Here is a 24032-nt window from a genome sequence, read left to right as displayed (position 1 = left end):
ATGACTACTACCTCCCCTAAAAAGCAAAGCTTGTCCAAGGGGGAGATAGAGAAAACAAAACACATCATACAGTTCGTCGTGGTAACCCGGAGCGACCCGGCTCAATAGTAACCGAAACTCTAAAAAATTGAACTTTGATACCAATAGTTACATCAAAAGAATCGCATTTTAATGCTGATTTTAAATATATAAGTTTCATCAAGATCAGTTATACCCATCAAAAGTTACGATCCTGAGAAAATTTGCCTCATTTTAGAAAATAGGGAAAAACACCCCCTAAAACTCATACAATCTTAACGAAAATCCCACAATCAGATTCAGCGTATCAGAGAACCTCATTGTAGAAGTTTCAAGCTCCTATCTACAAAAATGTGGAATTTCGCATTTTTTGCCAGTAGACAGATCACGAATGCGTGCTTATTTATTTGTTTTTTTGTTTGTTTTTTGTTGTTTTTTTCCCAGGGATGATCGTATCGACTGAGTGGTCCTAGAATAATAAAAGAGGGCTAATTCTAACGGAAATTAAAAGTTCTAGTGCCCTTTTTAAGTGACCAAAAACTACATATAGTAATGGTTACTGGGAAGTGTACAGACGTTTTCACGGGATTTTTTGGTTTAGGGGGAGAGTTGAGGGGGGGGGGTTACGTGGGAGGATATATCCATGAAGAAACTTCCCATGGGAGAAGAGAATTTCAATGAAGGGGGTGCAGGATTTTCTAGCATTATTTGAAAAAACAATTGAAAAATAAATATGAAAAGTTTTTTCTACTGGAAGTAAGGAGCAGCATTAAAACAAAACGAACACAAATTTTTACGTATATGTGGGATTTACCTCCTCGTTATACCTCACTCTTTACGCTAAAGTATTTTTAGTAATTTCAACTATTTATTCTACGGCCTTTGTGATTCAGAGGTCATTCTTAAGGAATTGGGACAAAATCTAAGCTTTAGTGTAAAGAGCTAGGTATCGACGAGGGATGAACCCCCTCATATACGCAATAAAAACACACGAATATAGAAGTTCGTTACGTAAGTTAATTCGTAAGCTACGGATATTTTTTACCAATGAAAACGTTTGTAAAAAATTAAAAGTTCTAGTTGGTTTTTTAAGTAATCAAAAACTTGGAGGGCAACTAGGCCTCCTCCCTTGCTTCTTTTTTCTCAAAATCTTCCGATTAATTGCAATTAATTAATATGCAAATTTCGTTTTAATTATTTAGGTGCGGAGAGCCAAGATCAAAACATGCATAATTCAAAACATCCAGAAACTAAATAAAAAAATAAGTGTTTTAAATGAAAGTAAGGAGCAACATTAAAACTTAAAACGAAGAGAAATTACTCCGTATGTGAAAGGGGCTTTTCCTCCTCAACGCCCCACTCTTTACGCTAAAGTTTCTTAGTGTTTTAAAAATTAAAGTTAAGAGAAAGAGTCAAACTTTAGCGTAAATAGCGAGGCGTTGAGGAGGAAATCCCCTTTCATATACGGAGTACTTTCTGTTCGTTTTAAGTTTTAATGTTAATCCTTACTTTCATTGAAAAAAACTTGTTTTTATTATTTAATATAATAAAAGAACACAAGTCAACCGACACCACTAACACCACCACACTCAACTATAAATATAAAAAAAAACTTTATTACTTCACTTTTCCTTTGGGAACTACCATATCATCATAACCCCCATAATAAATAAAATAAATGAGTGAATCAAAGCTCTTAATCTACAACAAGCAGCTCTTTAATGGCTTTTCGAATACAAAGGATTCTCCAATACACCTTATATTACTCGTCAAACTATTCCATTTTCGTGTACCTCTATTTAAAACAGAAAAACATGGACGGGAAGAAATGCCTCTAGGTACACTTAAATCAACACTACCTCTTGTACCGCGTGAATGAACAAAAGACCTAACGCACAATAAATCACTAAAACAGCGTGGTTGAATATCCTGCAGCAATCCAAAAATAACCCACAATACATAAAAGCCACGGAGGCCCACAGCTGACGAAATTTTCAAGGTTGTATAATATTCCCAAACAGACTGACGAAGAGGAATCCCTGCTAAAAGCCTAATTACGTAATTTTGTAGAACTTTTATTGGTTTAAGGATAGATGGAAAAGTGGAAAGCCAAATACTTGAACAATTAAGTATATACGGGTGTCTAAGAGAAGAGTAAAGATGGCGGAGGACAGATATAAGAAAAAAATGTTGGAGTTTCTTCATTATACCTAAATCTCTTGCCAGAATTTTACTAGTTAAAGTTACATGCTGCTTAAAAGATAAGGTTTCATCAATTACAATCCCATATTAGTTAAAAGAAACAATCCGTCTTATAACTTCATTAACCGTATCTAGTTCCTTCATCCATCGGTAAAAATCCGGCGATCGTGAGAAAATGACAAAATCAGACTTGCTTATGAACCAAAATTGGATGAAGATTTATTAGCTTGAAAAGGAAAAGAATATATGGTGAAATCTTTGGTAAATTACAGACACAGGATGGACTGTGCCTTTCTTCAGCAGGGATTGTTATATCTGTAACTATCATATGTCCAAAGGAAGGACTTAGTATTGTTTAGTTCTGATGTAAATAACAAGACCAGCATCCTACGTCCAGTTTTTTGACGTTCTTACTTAATACATACAAAGTACATGAAAAGTTCTTCATTAATACATAGCCGCTAATTATAAGATAACTCTACAGTTAATTATTCCCCTGAGACCTCTATTGAATGTACTGGGAAAACAGTCTTAATAACTTTGAAAAGCTCTCTTCAAAAGTAGCAAATTTGGAAATAATACAGTTTCAATCGGTACCCTATTATGAAGAAAGTTACTTTAATAGTTTTGAGTGCCAAGCTCAAACTATAAATTGCCATAAATTGTTGTTTGATCAGTAATTTTTGTAGGGCTTGACCAACAAAAGATGAAAGCTGAGCAACATTTGGCTAGAATAAAACCTAGTGATAGGAATTCGAAGGCAATTCCTGTTTCATTAAAAGTAGTTACAGATTTTATAAGTTTTGAAGGAAATAGTTTACGGAAAATTTTTTGAGAATTCTTGGGGGTCTCTTGCTTAGGCTTTGATATTATTTTTGGTTGGGATATACTCCAAGTAATAGGCACGATTGATTTCCGGACCAACACATTGACTTTCCTGGGTTGTGAAAATGATATGTCGATTAGTCCATCTTTTTCTGGTAGCGTAGTGATGCATAAGAGAATAGTTTTTAGACCCATTCTCAATTAACGCAGCGGAAGTTCTTTTTAGGTAGAAGGAAAGGTTACCTTTACCTGATGGAATGACGGTCGTTACAAAACCTGCTGATAAAAGTTCAGGGTTTTGTTTGTTGTTGCTTTGCTTATGAAATATAAAAGCATTTTTTCAGTCAATGCATATGATATAGGTAACAATAGTTTTATGGAGTTTAAAGTAGATATTGACAAAAGTTTACCATCACATAAACCAAAGTCCTTTAATTTGCCACTGAAAATAAAGGAAGTTCTGCAGCAGTATATTTATGCGGTGACAAACGTAGGTATTATGAAAACTAGCAGAAGTGATTATTGTTGCCTTATATTCCTTATTGCAAAATCTCAGGAGAAAATACCTTCTAAGCATGAGTGGAGTTTGGAAAATCAAATGGTTATGTATGATAGTCGGGAGATTAATAGTCTAGCTAGGGACAGTGCCTGCCCTATTGGAAGGATCTAGGATGTACTGAACCACCTTAGCCCAAAGAGAAATTTTAGCATTATCGATTTAAAACAGGCCTTTTTCAATGTATCATTGGCAGAAGAAAGCCAACAATATTATTCGTTTAGCGGACCGCATAGTGTGTAATATGTGTATCAAAAGCTGCCTCAAGGCAGTAACGTGAGTCCTAAGGCGTTATGTCAATGGGTTTCAGTTTTATTTCAGTCGCTGGAAGTGAGTATCCTGGGGATTTAGAAAAGATTTTCCCAGATCGTTGGAGTGTGATGTGAAGAAAGTTATAAAGAAATGTGAGTTTTGAAGAGAATTGTGAGCTGCTTGGTTTTTCTGTTTCTTCTCGGGGTATTTCACAACTGGCTAATAAACTCGACAGTATCCAAAAGATAAACAGACCTCGTACTGTTAGTGAATTGCGTAGCTTCATTAGATTGGTCAAGAGGTACAAACTATTTTTATTGAATCTATTTGATTTAGTTTACCCTCTAAATAAGCTTTTGAGGAAAGTAATTTCGTTTGAATGGGGCCCTGATTAGGAAGAGAGTTTTTTTAAGTTAAAAAAAGAGTTGAGTAATCCTTTGACAATATTTTTGTCGTTCCCAGACTATTCAAAAGTGACTTATATTGCAGTTGAGACACATTTTGTCGCTTGTGGAGCATTGATCATGCAAAAGATTGACATGGGTCAAATTAGGAAACTTCAAAAGATTCGCCAGTCTTGGTACAAGAACTGTCGGGGATGTCTGTAAGAAGGACAATAAACGGCCCTCTCATAAAACCTACAAAGGATTCAAAAACTTTCTTACGGTTGAATCCTGTTTTTCAGAAGGTAATTGGTATGATTAAAAAAATAATATTTTCACTAATCTAACGACGAAGAACAAAGCAGCATTATAGCTTCCATAAACGTCTGGGTAAGAAACTTTTGGTAGGTAAAAATAGTTTAGAGTAACCAATAAAGACAAGTCAATTAACGAGAACAACTAGAAAATCAAACACCATAAAGGTAAAGCTTTATAATTCTAAAGCTTTTTGCCTTCCCTAGGTTTATTTACCCAAACACTGAAAGTTAAAATTTTGATGAAGTGGCTGAGTTAGAAAGTCTAGCTCTGGCAACAAAGGTATCTGTCCTAATGGTTTCTGAAATTTATCAACAAAACCCGGAACTCCTGAAAATAGGTAGTTTTGATGAACTTATAAAAAATGCGACCTGATGACCACCCACTGGGGAAAGAAAGGTGGTGGAGTTCTTATTTATGCCCATGAAATCATAAGAGCAGCTAGACTTGATCGAAATAATGTGGGTCATTCTAAGACCACGACGTCTCTCCCGGAAATTCACTGGTATTGCTCTCTGCGTGTATTATCACTCACCGGGTCAGACAAGTGAATATCGCCAAACATTCGTAGAAAAGCTGCAACTCGGTTCGGATTTTGTTTGGGGCAAATACCCATCATGCGGAATTTTCATGATGGGCAATGCCAATGAGTTAAAGCTTAATCATCTGGACGCATGAATCGGCCTGAAGCAGCTCGTCAATTTTCCCACAACCAAAAGCGGTACGTCTCTTGGCCGAATTTCCGCAAATATACGCGAATTTTAAAACAAACCTACGACCGGGGCTCCGATTAGAGGAAGTTATCACTTTTCTCTTTAACTTAACCCCGCCAATTCCATTAAGACGATTAGACCGATAGTTACAACTTGTAACTATCAGTCGACCAATCACAGATGAGGGACTTCTGACTTTTGGCCAGTGGTTAAGCTGCGAGAAATGGGAAAAATTTCAAGATACTAAAAGTAGTAATGACAAAACTACTATTTTGCAAGAAACTTTGCTTCAAAATTACACGGCCTGTTTTCCTGAGACGTCAGATCGACCATAAATTACACAAAAAGAAGTTATGAAAATGGTAATGGAAAAAAATGGATTTCCTGTCATGGTAATACCCAACAAGCCAACAGTTTGAAAAAAAAAAAACTAAGAAAAGTCACTCGAAAACACGCGAACAAATATTTAGAACGTGAAGTTAGTCATATGAACACGTCCAAACCAAACCAGTGGTAGAACCGAATCAAAAGGATGACAGGCAATTTTGAAAAAGGAGTCGATTTTGGCATTGATGAAGAAAACGTCGTAACAGCCAACTCCTTTAATAAACATCTGGGTAACATTGTGCAATCCCTCCTGCCTTTGCTGAGCGAGGAAGTACCCAACCCTTCTGCTAAGTCTTTTGATTTCCCTTTAATATCAGAGTCCCAGGTAGTTTTTTAAATTAAAAAGGCTTCAAAGAACAAGCATTACTCCAGTAAATATTCCCGTCCATCTCATCGAAGCATTTCCAGATTATCTTAGTGGCCCCTAATACTCCTTTTTAATCGGGTGACAAAACAGGTGAGCATCCATCAATTTGAAAAATGGGTTCATCACACCAATACCAAAAAAGATGCGCCCAATGATTTTCTGAGTGTCCGACCGATCACCATGACACCCATTTTTAGCAAATTGCATAAAAGTTTTTTTGCAGCATGGCTGAAAGACCGTATTCTGGAGAAAATTGATCGGAGGTAGTTGGAAAATATGGTGAACACGTCTACATCTCATTACTTAGTAAGTATAATTGACGGTATTTTACAAAAAATCAATGAACCAGATTCTTGAATTAATCTTATTGCAATAGACCTAAGAGAAACTTTTGATCTAATTTGCCACAATATTCTTGTAAAAAAAAACCTTCTTTGACTAGGTGTGCACTCATTCCTTGTGGGTTTAATTGCTACTTTTCTTTCTGGTAGATATCAACGGACAAAATGTAAGTCCACCTACTCCGACCCACTGCCCATTTTTTGTAGACTTCTCAAAGGTACCCTCTTCGGACCATTTTTTTTTTCTTGTCATGATAAATGATTTGGCAACAACACTGGATGACCTCTGTAAGTACATCGACGATCTGTCACTCATGAATATTGTCGAAAAAACCTCCCAAGCAGAGAAGGCTTACTAATGAATGATATATGTCAAGAGGCAAAGGTGGAAAAAATGACTGTCAACTTTGACAAATCTGTTATTTTAGTCATTTCTGTTTGAAAATCTACGCCAGTTCTTAACCCGCTTATTCCCAGCACCAGTCACGTGACCGAAATCAAACTGCTTGGTGTTCATATTACCTCGGATCTGAAGTTAAATAAACATGTTGATGGTATCTTAAAAAAGCCAATTTGGCCATCAGGTCTCTGAAGTTGTTGGCTCTTCATGGAATCCCTTCACCACACCTACTACGCATCTATTTCTCTTTTATTAATTCCACACGTTAGTACTGTTGCCCTGTATGGTATTTCGGACTGACTAAGGATCTGTCGGACCGGGTTGAGAGGGTGCAATACCGTGTCCTCCTAGTAATCTCAAAAGCCCCAAAAGTACCATACAATATCCCTTCTTAATCAGTTTCAACTTCAAACCCATAGCTCCTATCGTTTAAAACTCGCACTATACTTTGATAATAAAATCCTGTCCAACCCTAGACACCGAATTATCCTCCCGCCCCAACATCAATCGGCAAGGGTAAGGCCAATCAGGTCCGTTGCAGAGCCTGTACCTGAGCTTCAACCTGTGACCCACCATTTCACCCAGGAGCAAACCACTCCAATTCCCAAAAAAAAAGCACTCAATAATGGCTAAAATCTCTTATCTATTTAAATTCTTTATTTTACACCTAGTGTGCAAACCACTCGGCGAGGATGGCGTTAAAAAGAAAACTTAAGAGCTAAAACGTTGATCAGGCAAGAAGCATTCTATTATATATTTTAGAGATTCAGACAGGCCAGAAACCATTTCAAAACAAGATAATTTTTTTATTCTCTTTTTGAAAGAACCAAGGGAACTCCTACCTCTCATTTCAAGCGGTAGGTATTGTAAGCCTTAGTGCAGACAATGTCAGGCGAAAAACCCGAACTGACTGTTGGCGTATGTCGAATATGGATCTGTAAAAAAGTCTTGTACTTGGAACGTGCTCTTCGGCTACCACACTGAATAGATTCCTAAAAGGCAGTGAAAGTAAGCAGGAGAGGAATTTGAAAGTAAAAACCAAGCTCAGTTCTTCGCCATTTCTAATGGCAAGTTGAACAAGACAAGGAATGATACAATTTTATATGTTGTCTTTTTCAGCATTACCAGTAAGCTCAAGGACCTCAGCAGTGAAACAATCCATCACTGCTTGCAAGGTTAGATGAATCACTGCTTAAGATGAGCTTGAGATGCTTGAGATGAATCCATCACTGCTTAAGATGAGTTAAATGCGCTTTAAATAATTTCGTCTTAGTTCATTTTTAAACACCATAGATAACTCATAAATTCTTTAGATTACTTGTAAACACTTTTGACCGGTTATAAATGCTGTAGATTATTCATAAGCGCGTTTGGCCACTTGTAGAATCAATACATCACTTATTTGATCACTTGAAAACGGTTGATAGCTTATATAACACTTATAAATGCTTTAGACCGATTATAAGCACCATTGATCAGTTTTAAACGTATTAGATCACTTATCAACACTTTAGATAACTTATAAACGCTTAAAGGTAACTTATAAGTGCTTTTCATGACTTGCAAAACTTTAGACCCCTTATAGAGGCTTTTGATCCCTTAAAAAGGTTTTGTATAGCTTATAAACGCTCTAGTTTTCTTATAAAGGCTTTGAACACCTATACGTAGTCTACAGAATCTCTATGAACGCTCTATATCACTTACAAACTCTTTAAAACACACATAAATACTAAGGAACGTCTAAAGCATGATATCACTTATAAGCACTTTGGTTTACGCAACTGATCACAATTGATCTCTTATAAATATTTCAAGTCTCTTATAAATACTTCATATAATAAATAAAAAAAGTTTTTTTAAATGAAAGTAAGGAGCGACATTAAAACTTAAAACGAACAGAAGTTACTCCGTATATGAAAGGGGCTTTTCCTCCTCAACGCCCCGCTCTTTACGCTAAAGTTTGACTCTTTCTCTTAACTTTACTTTTTAAAACAGTAAAAAACTTTAGCGTAAAGAGCGGGGTGTTGAGGAGGAAAAGCCCCTTTCATATACGGAGTAACTTCTGTTCAATTTAAGTTTTAATGTCGCTCCTTACTTTCATTTAAAAAAACTTGTTTTTTTTTGTTTAATTTCTGGACGTTTTTGAATTAATGCATGTTTTGATCTTTTTTTATTAAACTTTTTTGATCTTTTTTTATTAAACTTTTTTTAATTAAAACAAAATTTACATATTATTATTTTTTGGTTAATGGCTTTTTCATATTTTTAATCGGAAGATTTTGAGAAAAAAGGAGCGAGGGAGGAGGTCTAGTTTCCCTCCAATTTTTTGATTACTTAAAAAGGCAACTATAACTTTTGATTTTTTACGAACGTTTTCATAAGTAAAAAATGTACGTAACTTACGAATTAGCTTACGTAAGGAACTTCTGTGTTCGTATGTTTTTATTGCGTATATGAGGGGGCTCACCCCTCGTCGATACCTCGCTCTTTACACTAAAGCTTAAATTTTGTCCCAATTCCTTAAGAATGACCCCTGAATCACAAAGGCCGTAGAATAAGTAGTTGTAATTAATAAAAATACTTCAGCGTAAAGAGCGAGGTATTACGAGGAGGTAAACCCCTCATATGCGTCATATTGTCTGTTCGTTTTCAGTTTTAATGCTGGTCCTCACTTTCAGTAGAAAAAAGCCTTTCATATTTATTTTTTCATTGTTTTTTTTAAATAAGGCTAGAAAATCCTGCGCCCCCTCCATTGAAAGTCTCTTCCCCCATGAGAAGCTCCTCCATGGAAAGATCCTCCCATTTAACCCCTCCCCTCAACTTCCCCCCAGAAACCACCCCCAAAAAAACCCTGAAAACGTTTGTACGCTTCCCAGTAACCATTACTATATGTAAACACAGGTCAAAGTTTGTAACTTGCAACCCCTCCCAAGGGGACTGCAGGCGAGTAAGTCGTCCATAAATACATAGTTATTAGGTTTTTCGACTATGGTGAATAAAATGGCTATCTCAGAATTTTGATCCGGTGACTTTGGGGAAAACATGAGCGTGGGAGGGGGCCTAGATGCCGTCCAATTTTTTGGGTCACTTAAAAAAGGCACTAGAACTTTTAATTTCCGTTAGAATGAGCCCTTTTGCGACATTCTAGGACCACTGAGTCGATACGATCACCCCTGGAAAAAAAACAAACAAATAAACAAGCATCCGTAATTTGTCTTCTGGCAAAAATGCGGAATTCCACATTTGTGTATATAGGGGCTTGAAACTTCTACAATAGGGTTCTCTGATACGTTGAATCTGATGGTGTGATTTTCGTTAAGATTATATGACTTTTAGGGGGTGTTTTCCCCTATTTTCTAAAATGAGGCAAAATTTCTCAGGCTCGTAACTTTTGATGGTTAAGACTAATCTTGATGAAACTTATATATTTAAAATAAGCATTAAAATACGGTTCTAATAGTATCAAAATTCCATTTTTAGAGTTTTGGTTACTATTGAGCCGGGTCGCTCCTTACTACAGTTCGTTACCACGAACTGCTTGACTTGTAAGCACTTTAGATCACTTTTAAACGCTACAGAACACTTTTTAATGCTTTTGATTAGTTATAAATTTTTAAATCACGAACTTTAAATCTTACTTGTACCATCTATTACATAGATCTTACTTTAGATCCTTTATAAACTATTTAAATCACTTACTAATGCTTTTGGTAGCGTAAAACGCATTAGATTGCGTTTAAACTCTTCAAACTATTTCAACGCTTTAAATCACTTATAATCGCTTTAGATCATTTATAAATGATTTAGGTCATTTATAAACGCCGAAAAATACTTTAAACACTTAGCTCTCTTGTAAACGCTTTTGAAGAATTTTAAATGCTTTAGAACGATTAAAAGCACTTTTGATCATTTTTTGATCACTTTTGAACGTTTTTGATCACTAATGGACACATTATATCATTCAAAATCACTCGCAAATGCTTTTGATCGCTTAAGAAGGCTTTGGATTATTTAAAAACATTCTAGTCAATTAAAAACGCTTTATAATTACTTCTAAACGCTTTAGATCGTATACAAGCACTTTAAATTTCGTATAAACTGCTTCACATCTCACTTTTTCCAAATACGTAGGTTATTCTAAAGCATTTGTAAATGATATAAAGCGTTAGATCTCTTATATACACTTCATATCACCTTTAAACACTTAGGATCGCTTATAAGCAATATAGAGCACACGTTAATGCTTTAGAATAGTTGTAAATTTTCTTTATTTTCTTTTTTTTTCACTTTTTTTCTTCTTCATTCTCCCCTTGGGAAATATTCACTGGGCATCTAGGAAATATTTTTGAAATGCAGTTTTTCTCAAAGCCCCTCCGATATTTTTACGTCTTGTATCTAATTATGTTTTTATTTTTCGCACGTTTGAGCGACAAGTAAATTGAACTGGACTTCTAATTTAGTGGCACTAAACCACTTTTTACTGCAACACTAATTCTAAGAAGCAATTTAGTTGCTATCAAGAGAAATTACTTTAGGGATCGTATTTGAGAACTATGGAGGAATTATTATAGTACACTTTGGTATTTCTATCAATTTTAATTAAACTTCTGTTTTAAAAATAAATACAGAATGTCACTTTCTCTCTCATTTTAGCATTGAGGAGGGAGACCCTCCCCCCTCATATGCGTAATAATTTCTTTTCGTCTTAAGTTTTAATGTTACTCCTTACGTTCAGTAGAAAAAACTTGGTTTTTTAAACACAATAGTATATTGCATATTGTCATTTGTGTTGTGTGACAATTATTTAATTCGTCACTGTGGATTAATTAATTAAACTATATAGCTATTTTTTTATGTTTGGTTGGAATTCTAAGGCCTTGAATTGAAGGAGATATTGCCAGTTTAGGGGGTCGTTTTCAGACTCAAATTGACCCTTTGGAAAATAAAGTAATACTTTTTATGCCCGCTGTTGGTTTTTTCCCTTACCCAATTAGGTGTAGGAAGAGAGTTTTTAGAAGAGTGGTTAAATGTATATTGAAGGCTCCGCTCCCTTCTCATCCTCCCTTCTCATCCCCAATAATGTCTTGTTCAAAATTTTGATCTCATGCCTTTTGGGAGAAGGCAGCTAAGCGAGAGGAGCTGTTGCCCTCCAATCAAATTTGACTATTAAAAGTTGCACTGGAACTTCCAATTTTAAATTGGACGAACCCCATCCAAAGTTTCTAAGATAATAATAAGCCATATTAAGGCGCTGCCAAAAATAACCCCTGTTCTCACTCACAGAAAGGTTTGAAATAGGATGTTTTCTTCATGAAAATTTGTTTGTCGTATCTTGACCACAGAAGAATATCTCCTTCTTATAATTAATTTAGAATAGCAAAGCTTTTTTGGAGGAAATAAAGAGCGAAGTTGAAACATAAACGAACTAAAATTATTGTTTCACAGCCTATCAAGCACACTTTTTACAGTATGAAAAAAAACATTTTAGGATTGTTGCTTTATTTTTTTTCGTTCAATTTGGTGTCACTTCTGCATAATGAGCTCAGTCTAATGACTGTCTATCGTTTTGGTTCTGGAAAGGACATTTCATGATTATTTTGTAGACATCGAAGCTGTCTTGATAGTAGTAGGATTATCGACTAGCTTATATTAATAACCAGCACTCTGGAGTTTGTATTATAGTTTTTTATTTGTTCCTTATTTCGAGTATTACTAAAGCGCGTTTTTTATAATTTAAAATTGCATGTTACTCACTATTGGTATTATAGCTGGTGAAACCAAGATGTTATCTGACAAATCATTCCATTATTGTGTTGCGGAGCAGTTGTGTTGCGGAGCAACACTACTGCTTTCGTAGTTTTTTGTTTTTTTTTCACCGTGATCAGCGACCTGTAGCTCCGAAGTGGTAAGAGTTAAAAATTTGAGATTTTTCAGAGGGAAGGGAAACGTGAAACAGAGTAAAAAAGTTCCAGAGAAGTTCCTAAAATTTCTAAGAGTTTTCCATAAAAAAAAAATACAACCGTTTTTTTCTTACAAACTCTGCGTTCGATGTTTGGCGTCAAGTTAAGACGACCCTAGCTTCGGAAATAAACTTGTTAGAAATACAGTTATGCTGAACTCATGTAGAACTTTCATTTGTCTCTTTGAGAACCGGAGCACAAAATTCCATAGCTCTTACAGATTTCCCGGAAATAATTCCAGAAAAGTCCATCTCGTTCCGATTTTTTTTTGAATTTTCTCAAATTTTCGATTTTGATGTTTCTTATATTTTTATCGAGTAGTGCTATGAAAAGTATGCAAGAAGAAGTGAAGTGTTCTATATACCAAGTTGCTTCGTTCTCTAAGAAATAATTTCCGAAGTTTCGACGTTCTAGAGGTAACTTCTGTTCTGGACCAGCTAGAATTTTTTTTTCCAACGCGGTTCGACAGGTCTCGATCTCCTAACAACTGGAGCTTACAATAGTTTCTCCGAAATAAAATTCCTTCTTTGGGTTTTTCTATTTGGAAGTTTTGTCATGCCCTCGGGGCAATTTAAATTTTTTGGTGAATTTGGTTTGTTTTATATTTTCCTAGCTTAGACCATCAAAAGTTAAGCAGAAAACTACAAGACGTTATTTCCGTATCTCTTTCAGATTTCCCAGAAATAATTCCCGAAATGTGCGTCTCAAAACATAATACTTCGAATTGGCGTCAAGTTAAGACGGCCCTAGTTTCGGAAGTAAACGTTTTAGAGATAAAATAATTATGAACTCATATAGAACTTTTATTGATGTTTTCGAGAACTGAAGCATGAAATTCCGTAGCTCTTACAGATTTCCCGAAAATAATTCCGGAAAAGTGAATCTCGTTCCGATTTTTTGAAATTTTCTTAAATTTTCGATTTTGATGTGTATTTTATTTTTATCGAGTAGTGCTATGAAAGTTATGCAAGAAGAAGTGAAGTGTTCTTTATACCAAGTTGCTTCGTTCTCTTAGAAATAATTTCCGAAGTTTCGACGTTCTAGAGGTAACTTCGGTTCTGGGCCAGCTAGAATTTTTTTCCCAACATGGTTCGACAGATCTCGATCCCATAAGACTGGAACTTGCAATAGTTTTCCGGATATAAAACTCCTTCTGTAGGTTTTCTATTTAGAAGTGTTGTCATGTCCTCGGAGCAATTTCCAATTTTTGCCAATTTTTGTTTGTTTTATATTTTCCTAGCTTAGTCCATCAGAAGTTAAGCAGAAAACTTTATTTTGTTTTTCCGTATCTCTTTCAGATTTCCCGGAAATAATTCCCGAAATGTGTGTCTCGAAACATAAAACTTCGAATTGGCGTCAAGTTAAGTCTGGTTTATCTTGAAATTGTAATTATCCATCCTATAAATATTCAGAATTGTCAACTTTGTTATTGTGTTATTCTCGTTTATTTCTGGACCAGCTAAACATTTTACCAAACTCAGTTTAGTAGGAGCTCGAAATAAAACCATATCAAAGATGCTTCAAGATAACAATCGAAGCCGTATTAGAAAAATGTCCTCTGAAGGACATAATGGAGACTGTTGCTCCGCAACTGTGTCCCGTAGGGCACAGTTGCACGTGTTGCTCCGCAACTGTGCCCTAAGGAACAGGGCACAGTTGCTGCAACACTTCCCGTTGCACAGGCAACGGAGGTCTAATTCTTGTATGCTTTTCAATGACTCACCTGTTATTAAATAAAATTATTTTTATTCTTAAGTTATCAAGATAAATTTAACTCTATATTGAAACTTACTGATGTCACAGTGAATCAGTGTTGAATGGCAATTTTTCCTCATTAGGTTTTTTACAAAACACGTTTTTCAACTTTTGGTTACTATGAGTCGTGATTCACTCTTTACTAGGTTGCAGCTACTGCTGTCATCATGATTATTTGATACTCAGTAACAGTCAAAATGGCTTGAACCGCATTTTTAGTTTTTTTGTTCTCGTCTAAAATTTACACGGAAGATACAATATTTTCGACTACTTCAACGCTATTGCGTTGTTCACGATCTTGACTGGTGTTTCGTTAGTAGAGCCTACATAGACACCAGTTGCGCAAACATTTTTCAAAAGGATCACATAGCTATTGTCGCGACATCGACGACAGAGCCAAGATCTTTCTGCGCTAATTGGCAGAATAGAGCCAACCCTGGAACAGAGCCAAGATCTTTCCGTGCTGATTGGCTGTGGGAGCGCCGGAGGTTAATGCCTAGTCTAAAGATGTGTGTTGAAATTCTTCTGTGAGCAAGATACGACCCCACGCAACTGGTGTCTATGTAGTCTGTGTTCGTCAGTATGAGTTGCAATTTGTCTGTCTCCACTTAAATACGTTCTGAGGCCATACTGGCTATCCATGATGTATGAAAACAAGAGAGGATATAATAAATGAAGAGAAAAAAATCATATAGGTGAAAAAACGAGGATTTTGTCAGCAAGTAGAAAAAAAGATGAAAATCAAGCAAATATTTTGACAAGGACCTCCGCCAAGTCATTCTCAGCGCTAAAAAAAAAAAAAAATATTAGAAAGAGGAAAAAATCAAAACAACAACAAGAACTAACCTTCTTAAGTGAACTCTACGAGAGAAGAAAAAACAATGAATCAAAAGACAAAACCAACTTGAGATCAATGAAAGAGAAGTTACCAATTGGATTGAATAAATATTCTTTACCTTGCAACAGATTTTGCCTGTCTACAATTTCGGTTTTCATTAGATATGCGGACAGGCTGTCTCAAATTAAACTGGGTGAAAATATTGATAGAGTCTTTTAATATTAAATTGTTATAAATTGGGCTTAAGGAAATATCTCCTGTGTCTCTATTTATAGCCAATTTCTATTTATACGTATTTTTTTTTATCTCAATTTTCTCTTCAAAATATTGCAATAGGCCAATTACGGTAGATATTAAAGTTGCCTCTTCGAAAAGAACTAAATGGCCAGGATTTTCGTATATATGCTCGGCCAGAGCTGAATCAAAGTTATTTCCAAATCTCAGGGACTTATCTATTGAAATTTTGTGTTCATGCAATCGTTCCCCTAGTTGTTAATGGGTCCTGCCAATGAAAAATTTTCCACATGAACACGGGACTCTGCAGACACCATTACCTAGCTTAGGGTACGTTTCATCCTTTCCTGAGTTGAAAAAGTGTTCAACTTTTTGTTTAGTTTCGAAAGAAACAGAGAGATTATGTTTTTCTTAAAGTTTTTAAAGAAATCGAATTATTTCTCCTTCTTTATGTTACAATTTACACTTAGGCATACAATTTGAAGGCCCTTTTAGCCAGATAATGGGTTTCAAAATTCCTAAACATATTTTAAAAGACCATAGACTCAAAAGATATGTCCCTAGTAATAAAATATCTAATTTAAAATCTTTATTACATCAGACTTTATCTGTTCCAGATTTTCTTCAAATTTTAAATATCTCACAAAGGTCTTTCCGACACGCTTTCAATTTAGCGAAAACTCGTTTATCAAAAAAATTTCGTAACTCGAATTTCAACATTTTCAATAAACACGGATTTTCCTTCCTAGATTTTGTCCTGGCCCTCCTTTGGAAAACCTATCCTCCAAGGTCTTCACGCCCAAGGATCTAATAATTCTATGAAAAGGACCTATATTTGCAATGGATCGAACACACGTAAATATATCAGAAATTATTACGAGTGTGGAGTCCGGTATTTTTAGCTCTTGTGGTGAAGTTGAAAATCCAGACCTACTAAGAAGAGAAATAGTAAAGAGTATTCTTGATAATAAGCAGTCATGTTCGCTTTCAGCTCAATCAAAGAAAGAAATCAAAATCCTCCGAAATTTGAAAAAAAGATAAAAATACAGTAATTACAAGAACAGACAAAGGAAACACAGTTGTGATTATGGATTCTGCAGAGTATCAAAATAAAATAAATACCCTTTTATTGGATAAAAATACTTACAAAGAAATAAAAACTGATCCCATAGTTAAATACACGCATCAGCTGAGGAAATAATTAGAAATTTCAAAAGACAATAGACTAATCACCCTTAAATGTACAGAAAATTTTGCCACAAAGGTTGTTCAGCCCCAAAATTTTATGATCTACCCAAAATCCATAGGAAGGATACTCCGTTACGTCCTATTGCAGCATGTTATAGTTCTCGAGCTACAGGTGTAGGAAGGCTCTTAGCTACAATTTTCAAGCCTCTTCTAACAACACAGAAATCTTATGTAAAGAATTCCATATATCATGTTGAGAAGCTGAAAAATCAAAGTATAACAGAAAAACTATCTTATCTAGTTTTGATGCAGTTTCCATGTACACTTCATGCGATGTCCATAAATGTAAACAGGCCTTACAAAGAAAATTAGAGGAAAATTCTGCTTGGTCAGATTATAAAACCTTGACACAATTGACACAATAATGACGCTTGTACATCTTTGCAACAAGTTCTCTATGTATTTTATGTATCGAGGAAAATCTTCCCTCAGGTCAAGGGCCTACCCGTGGGCACTGTTTTGTCTCCTTTTTTGGCAAATTTTTGCATGGATTTCATAGAACAATCTTTTTTGAGTAGTTTCCCCTTAAAACACTCTCTCTGGTTTCGCTTCGTTGATGACATTCTTGCTGTAATTTTTTTTGATTCAAATCTTCAATTCACAATAAAACTGGAAGATTAAGGAAAGCTCCCTTTCTTGGATGTTTTAATTCTAAAAAATACTCCTAGCCTTGAATTTTCTGTATACAGAAAGCCGACCCATAGTGATTGGTATTTACATTTCTCGCCAAATCACCATCCTCGTGTAAAAAGAGGGGTAGTAATTTATTTAGTCGACAGGGCTCTAAAAATATGTTCAGTTGATCATGTAAAATCCCAGTTAGATTATATTAAAGATATTCTGTTCTGCAATAGCTACCCAATCAATATCATTGAAAACATAATGGATAGACGATTAAAAAAGGTAAAACAGGAAAATAGGGAGCCCACCCCCTCTGATTCAGGTACACTGGCAATTGAGAACAAAACCTTCACTACATTACCATCTGTCTCGAAACTCAGCGAAAAACTAGGAAAAATTAAAAAAAAACATAATCTCTGTTTCTTTCAAAACTGAACAAAAAGTTGAACACTTTTTCAACTCGGGAAAGGATAAAACGGATCCTGTACTAGGTAAAGGTGTCTACAGAGCCCCGTGTTCATGTGGAAAGTTTTACAATAGCAGGGCCCATTAACAACTAGGGGAACGATTGCATGAACACAAAATTTCAATAGATAAGTCCCTGAGACTTGAAATATAAATGACAACTTTGATTCAGCTCTGGCCCAGCATATATACGAAAATCCTGACCATTTAGTTTGTTTTTTTTTGAAGAGGCAACTTTAATATATACCGTAAATGGCCTACCGCAATCTTTTAAAGAGGCAATTAAGATAAAAAAAAACATTTAAACAGAAATTTGGCTATAAATAGAGACACGGGAGATATTTTCTTAAGCCCAATTTATAACAATTTAATATTAAAAGACTAATATTAAATTAATATTAAATATCAATATTTTTGCCCAGTCTAATTTGAGAAAGCCTGTCCGCATATCTAATGAAAACCGAAATTGTAGACAGGCAAAATCTGTTGCAAGGCAAAGAATATTTATTCAATCCAATTGGTAACTTCTCTTTCATTGATCTCAAGTTGGTTTTTGTTGTTTGATTCATTGTCTCCTCCTCTCATAGAGTTCACTTAAGAAGGATATATTTTGTTGTTGTTTTTGATTTTTGTTTTTTCCTCTGTCTTAAATTTTTTTTTGAGCACTGAGGACGACTTGGCTGAGGTCCTTGTCGAAATATTTGCTTGATCTTGATTTTCAAATTTTGCTACTGGCTGACGAAATCCTCGTTTTTTCACCTATTTGATTTTTCTCTCTTCATTTATTATTTCCTCTCTTGTTTTCATCTATCTCCAGTAACTTCTAACATTAATAAGCCGTTATCTTCGACCCCCCAAATCCTAACAACTTCTGCTTCAACTGCTCATGAAGTAAATCAGGCCCCAGTGTTCTAGTGCAGGGGTCTCCAAACTTTTCAATGTAAGGGCCATATTATATATTTCCCATATTTATACGGGCCGAAGGGATAAAAAATAAGAAAAAAAAATCAGTGCCAATAATTTAATTTCCTCAAATATTAGAGTATAAACATAAAAAAACATTAAAACATATCATGTTGGAAAAAATCAGGGTAAACTAAATAGACTCCTGCCTTTAGTTTTATGCAATAAAATTAGTGTGACGAATGATATTGTCGTTTTGACTTTAAAATTTCATTAAAATCAGGTTATAGATTAGATGAACCAATTGTAAGAATAGACTTAAATGATCATCAGACAAATTTGCTCAATAGTTAGAATTCACATACTTCATTTTGGAAAATGTTTGTTCACGCATGTATGTTGTACCAAAAATGGACACAAAACTACAAGCAAACTTTATCAAATTTGGAAACTGATCTGGCTGCAGACATTTATAAAACTCAATCAGATTTCCTTCTCTACACTTATCTTTCAGCCTGTCATCTGCTAGGACATCAATAATTTCCATTTGAAATAGAGTTGGAAGATTTTCAGCATTACAGTCAAATGGAAAATGAAAGAGCCTGATTACTTCTTTTGGCATCAAGGTCAGCAAATCGCTCCTGAAACTGCTTTTTCAAATCTGAATTTATTTTATTTGCAAATAAAGAAGGAAATTCAACTTTATTTTTTGTATGAAATTTTTCACAACATGGAAAATGAGCAAAAATCTTAACTTTTACCTGGCTTTCAAGTAGCACAAGTTTTGCTCTGAATGCCTTGACATGAACAAAGTAGTCACTGATCAAATTTGTTTTGCTTTGCAGTTTCAGATTCAAGTGATTAATATGACCTGTCATATCTGTAAAAAATACCAATTTCCAAATCCATTCACAAACTGATAATAATTTCTGAAGTTTATTTTTCTCTGTGAGAAATAAATCAATTTGCGATCTGAGCTCCAAGAGATGCAGCAAAACCTTTCCACAACTAAGCCATCTAACTGCTGTATAATAAGGCAAGTCAACAAACTCCGAATCAATTTCTTTCCAGAAATCATGGAGCTGGCGATGGTTGAGTGCATGAGATCTAATGAAATTAACCAGAGAAACAACTGGTTTCATGACACAAGACATATCAACATATTTTAGGCACAATGCTTGTTGATGGATAAGGCAATGCAGAAAAATCGGTTTTGAGAATCCTCCAACCTCGCAAGCAGTTGTAATTTGCCCATCCAAACCCCGTTTTGTCCCAGACATATTCTTTTCTCCATCAATTGTCACACACTGCACTTGTTTCCATTCCAGGTTATATTCTGTTATAGTTTTACTTACTTCATTGAAAAAGTCTTTTCCAGTTGTTTTGCTGTACATGCTGTGAAGTGATGCTGATTCTTGGGTCACATTAAATTCACTATCAACACCACGAATGAATGCTAAAGGCTGAGAGGTATAACACACATCAGTTTATTCATCCAAAGCAAGAGAATACCAGCAAAAGTATTTTTGTTTTTTCCTTTACTTGCAGAATTATGTCGCCTCCTAAATCTTCAATTCTACGAGCAACAGTATTTGACTCAAGACTTATCATTTTGAAGAGGTTTACTTTTCCTGGACATACCTCTCTTGCTGCTTCCACTTTACACTGTTTTATGATATTACCATCAGTGAAAGGTTTTCCTTTTTTTGCCAATACACAGGCAACTTTGTAACTGGCTCTAGTTGAAGTTTCATTTTCAGATTTTTTCTTACTGAAAACAGCTTGTTGAGAATGCCGACTGTGCTGAAATGATTCAAACTTTTTAGTCCGTTCTGCTCATGTGATGTGAGAAAAACTTGAGCCACGTTTGGATTCATAGTGCCGACAAATATTGTATTCCTTCAGAACAGCAACACTGTCTCTACATATAAGGCATAAAGAGCCTTTATCATTTGCTTTCACAAAAAAGTGCTTTATTTTCCATTCGTCATTGAACTGACGACACTCACTGTTTTTTCACTTTTCTTTTCTTTGTATTTTCTCTATCTGAAAACATAAGGGAAAAATAAATAAAATATATTCTATAGGAAAAACAGCTTGTATGTGGTATTAAAAAGCAAACGAATCCTCCATGGCGAATGGTTCGTTGTGAAGACCGCCATTCTGATTACATGTGAATGCCCAACCGTGCCGCGGAGCTCCATTCCGCTCGGCTCTGCTTGTAGTGCGAAAGCGCCCTAACCACACACCACGCAGCCGATGACAACACTTCATCAGCGATCAAACCCTATCAACACCTCAGTTCACTCACCCCACGCTCTATCTCACATTACCGCACAGAATACAACGAAGCCCCACTCGCCCTCCGCCCCTTCAATATACAGTTATACACAACTGATTGGTTGTAATTCACAACACATACCTACCAGTACTAGTATCTATGATTCACACAATCGAGAGAGGGAAACTGACTCTGGCTAAGCCACCTGAGCGCCAGTCAACAGCCCCAGCTTTGAATAATTATGCGATGCCAGTCGTACGATAATTTTTTTTTTCAAGCCCAGCAAACGGGGATTTGTTTGGCGGACCGGATGAAATTATTGGGCGGGCTGAATGTGGCCTGAGGGCCATAGTTTGGAGACCCCTGTTCTAGTGGAATACTTTTTATGTTTCATTTTTGCTCATTTCGACATTTTTGTCCCAAAAGGTTCTAGAGCTTGGTAAAAAAAAAAGAAAAAAATCAGCGCTAGGCCAACGCAAAAATCCATTAAATCGTGGTCTAAAATTCTGAAAATTATCATAAGCTAACTATTCAGAAATAAAAAATTTGGAATGAAAAGGGACATGAAAAAAAATTGGTGAGAGAAAAAAAAGAGAGGAAAGTAGTTAGGTCCTAAAGTGTTAGAAGAATAACCTGTTGGAAGACAAAAGGGTCCTGTTTCAGATTTTGAGTGCTTTTTATGGCACTTGGTGTTTACCAAGTGATATATAGCGATGGTAATTTATGTCCGTCTGTCTGTCTGTCGGCGTGTCTGTCTGTCGGTTCTGGTTTTGCTAGTTCGGGCGCTTCTAGATAATCTAGGACGATGAAAGTTGGCTGGCGTATCGGGGACCAGACCAGATCAAATTAGAAATAGTCTCATCCTCGATTCGACCTTCTTGGGGGGGAGGGAGCGAGCAAACGAGATAAACGAGAATAATTTTATATGCTAATAAAGCAAATGATTGTTCTTCGTAGCTGTGGCTTGATGTTCTATGGGTATGATTCTCGCTTAGGGTGTGAGAGATCTCAGATTTGAATCCTGGAGCACCCCAATTTTTACATGAAGAAGATCCGAAACTAGATACGTGATCAGTATAGCGATCGCTGAAAGTTGGCAGGCGCATCAGGGACCGGACCAGATAAATTAGAAATAGTAGCTTCCCTGATTCTATGTAAGGGTGATCATCTGGGGTGGGTAGGAGTGGAAGGACGGTTAATTCGGAAAAAATAGTAAAAACTAATTATTTTTAACTTACGAACGGGTTATCAGATCTTAATGAAATGTGATATTTAGAAGGACCTCGTGTCTCAAAGCTCTAATTTAAATCCTGACCGGATCTGGTGACATTGGGTGGAGTTGGAGAAGGAAACCGGAAATCTTGGAAAACGCTTAGAGTTGAGAGATCGGGATGGAACCTGATGGGACAAACGTTACAATACCGAACAAGAAGAGACTACAGAAACACTGTATTTGCAAGTTTATCTTTGTAATAGTTTACAATAAACAAAGAACAGAAAAATCGATAACTCTAGTACCGAGTCTAATTTTAGGTTCCAACCTCATCACAAGTGCCATATGAGCTCTTGGCTCTTGTTTTAAGAAGTACTAGAAAAACAATGGATATTCAAGCTATGATCAAGCGTGAAAGGTTTTTTAGGAAAATTTTCCAGTTTAGTTTGTTTTGAAAGTTCGTTAATTGCTTTTCCATGAATTTTATTTTGTTGTTACTATGTAGAATTTTTCATAACGTAATAAGCTTATGCAACATATAGTTAATTGTAGAGCTTAAAGGTGCTTTCCACGTTGATATCGTAACTAACGATGAATGATTTTCTCCAGTGATATCTGTTTCGCGTCGAAAAATTCTTAGAATTATACCCCCCCCCCCCTTTAGAACATTTCCGTTCCGCCTTTATAATACTACTATTTTGTGATTTTTGTTGGCGGTTCAATTAAAAATGAGCCGAATAACAAGTCTTAGCCGAATAGAAAGTGGACATAATTCTGTGTAAAGAATATTGTAATCAATACACCTGGAACGTGTAAGAATATATTTTCTCATAGATTTTTCCAGAGTACTTTCTAGTTCAAAAGCTTTTATTTATTAAGTTTGATTAGCTTTTTGACCGCAAAAGTCCTTCAGTTGGACTTTTGTCATATTAGCACATTGTTAACAAAAGTTTCAGCTTTCAAACTACGTACCAAAATGGGACGTTCCACATCCATACTATAATCAGTTGTTCTTAAACGCAGTAAAACATTATGTAAAATTCTCATTTTGATTACACTGTTTCATTCCGCTTATGGACTAATGATTAAGCAAAAACGGAGTAAATCTCAACATAGAACTGAATCCTGAATTAAATTATGCTCCAGAATGTTTTATCAAGTTTCACACGAAAACTGACCTCCTTGCAGAAAACTCTACGTCTGCACAAAATGACTCATAGGAAAATTCTCCCCTACTTAGCCCCTCTCCCATGGAAAATGCCCTCGTTTCATAATAACGATCGTATTTTTGAATTTTAAAGTATTCGAAAATTCCCCCCTGTGGACGACTTTCCTCCTGAAAATTCCCTCTGGGGGAAATTTGCCCCTACCTGGACAATGTCTCTTCATAGGGGAATCAATTCCGTAAATTGAAAATCACGATCGTACACCGAATCGATAAACACAAACATCGGTGTTTGTCAAAAATCTTTTCCGCAAAAGAGGTAATCCAAGGCTGAGTAAATTTGTTTTTGACCGTAAATTTGTTCAATCTACCTTAATTTTTGTTAATTACATGTGCAAAAAGTCGAAAAGACGTGCAGATCAAATTCATTTTAACATGGAAAATCTCCACCATTTGAATTTCTCCCTCCCCCCGAAAAATTTGCCTCGACCCTCCAACAATTCATCCCACACAATTTTCCTTGGGAAAAATTCCCCCTTTGTAAAAAGAAAATGATGGTGTTTTTTAAATTTGACAAGTATTAGGTTGAA

The 24032-nt window shown here is 35.6% G+C and overlaps 1 protein-coding gene across 1 annotated transcript in view; it reads right to left on the bottom strand.

Moving 5' to 3' along the window:
* Positions 1–23273, bottom strand: part of LOC136029608 (general transcription factor II-I repeat domain-containing protein 2A-like) — a 47646-nt gene extending 24373 nt beyond the window's left edge. The window contains exons 1-2 of the mRNA XM_065708111.1: positions 23250–23273; positions 19545–20246 (exon numbers count right to left, since the gene is read on the bottom strand). Coding sequence (XP_065564183.1) covers positions 19545–20246; positions 23250–23273 — 726 coding nt within the window. The remainder of the gene's footprint in view (positions 1–19544; positions 20247–23249) is intronic.
* Between the last annotated feature and the right edge of the window lie 759 nt (positions 23274–24032).

The sequence above is a fragment of the Artemia franciscana genome, chromosome 7 (genome assembly GCF_032884065.1).
Source record: "Artemia franciscana chromosome 7, ASM3288406v1, whole genome shotgun sequence".
Classification (NCBI taxonomy): domain Eukaryota; kingdom Metazoa; phylum Arthropoda; class Branchiopoda; order Anostraca; family Artemiidae; genus Artemia; species Artemia franciscana.
This window is presented reverse-complemented; position numbering and strand designations above follow the sequence as displayed.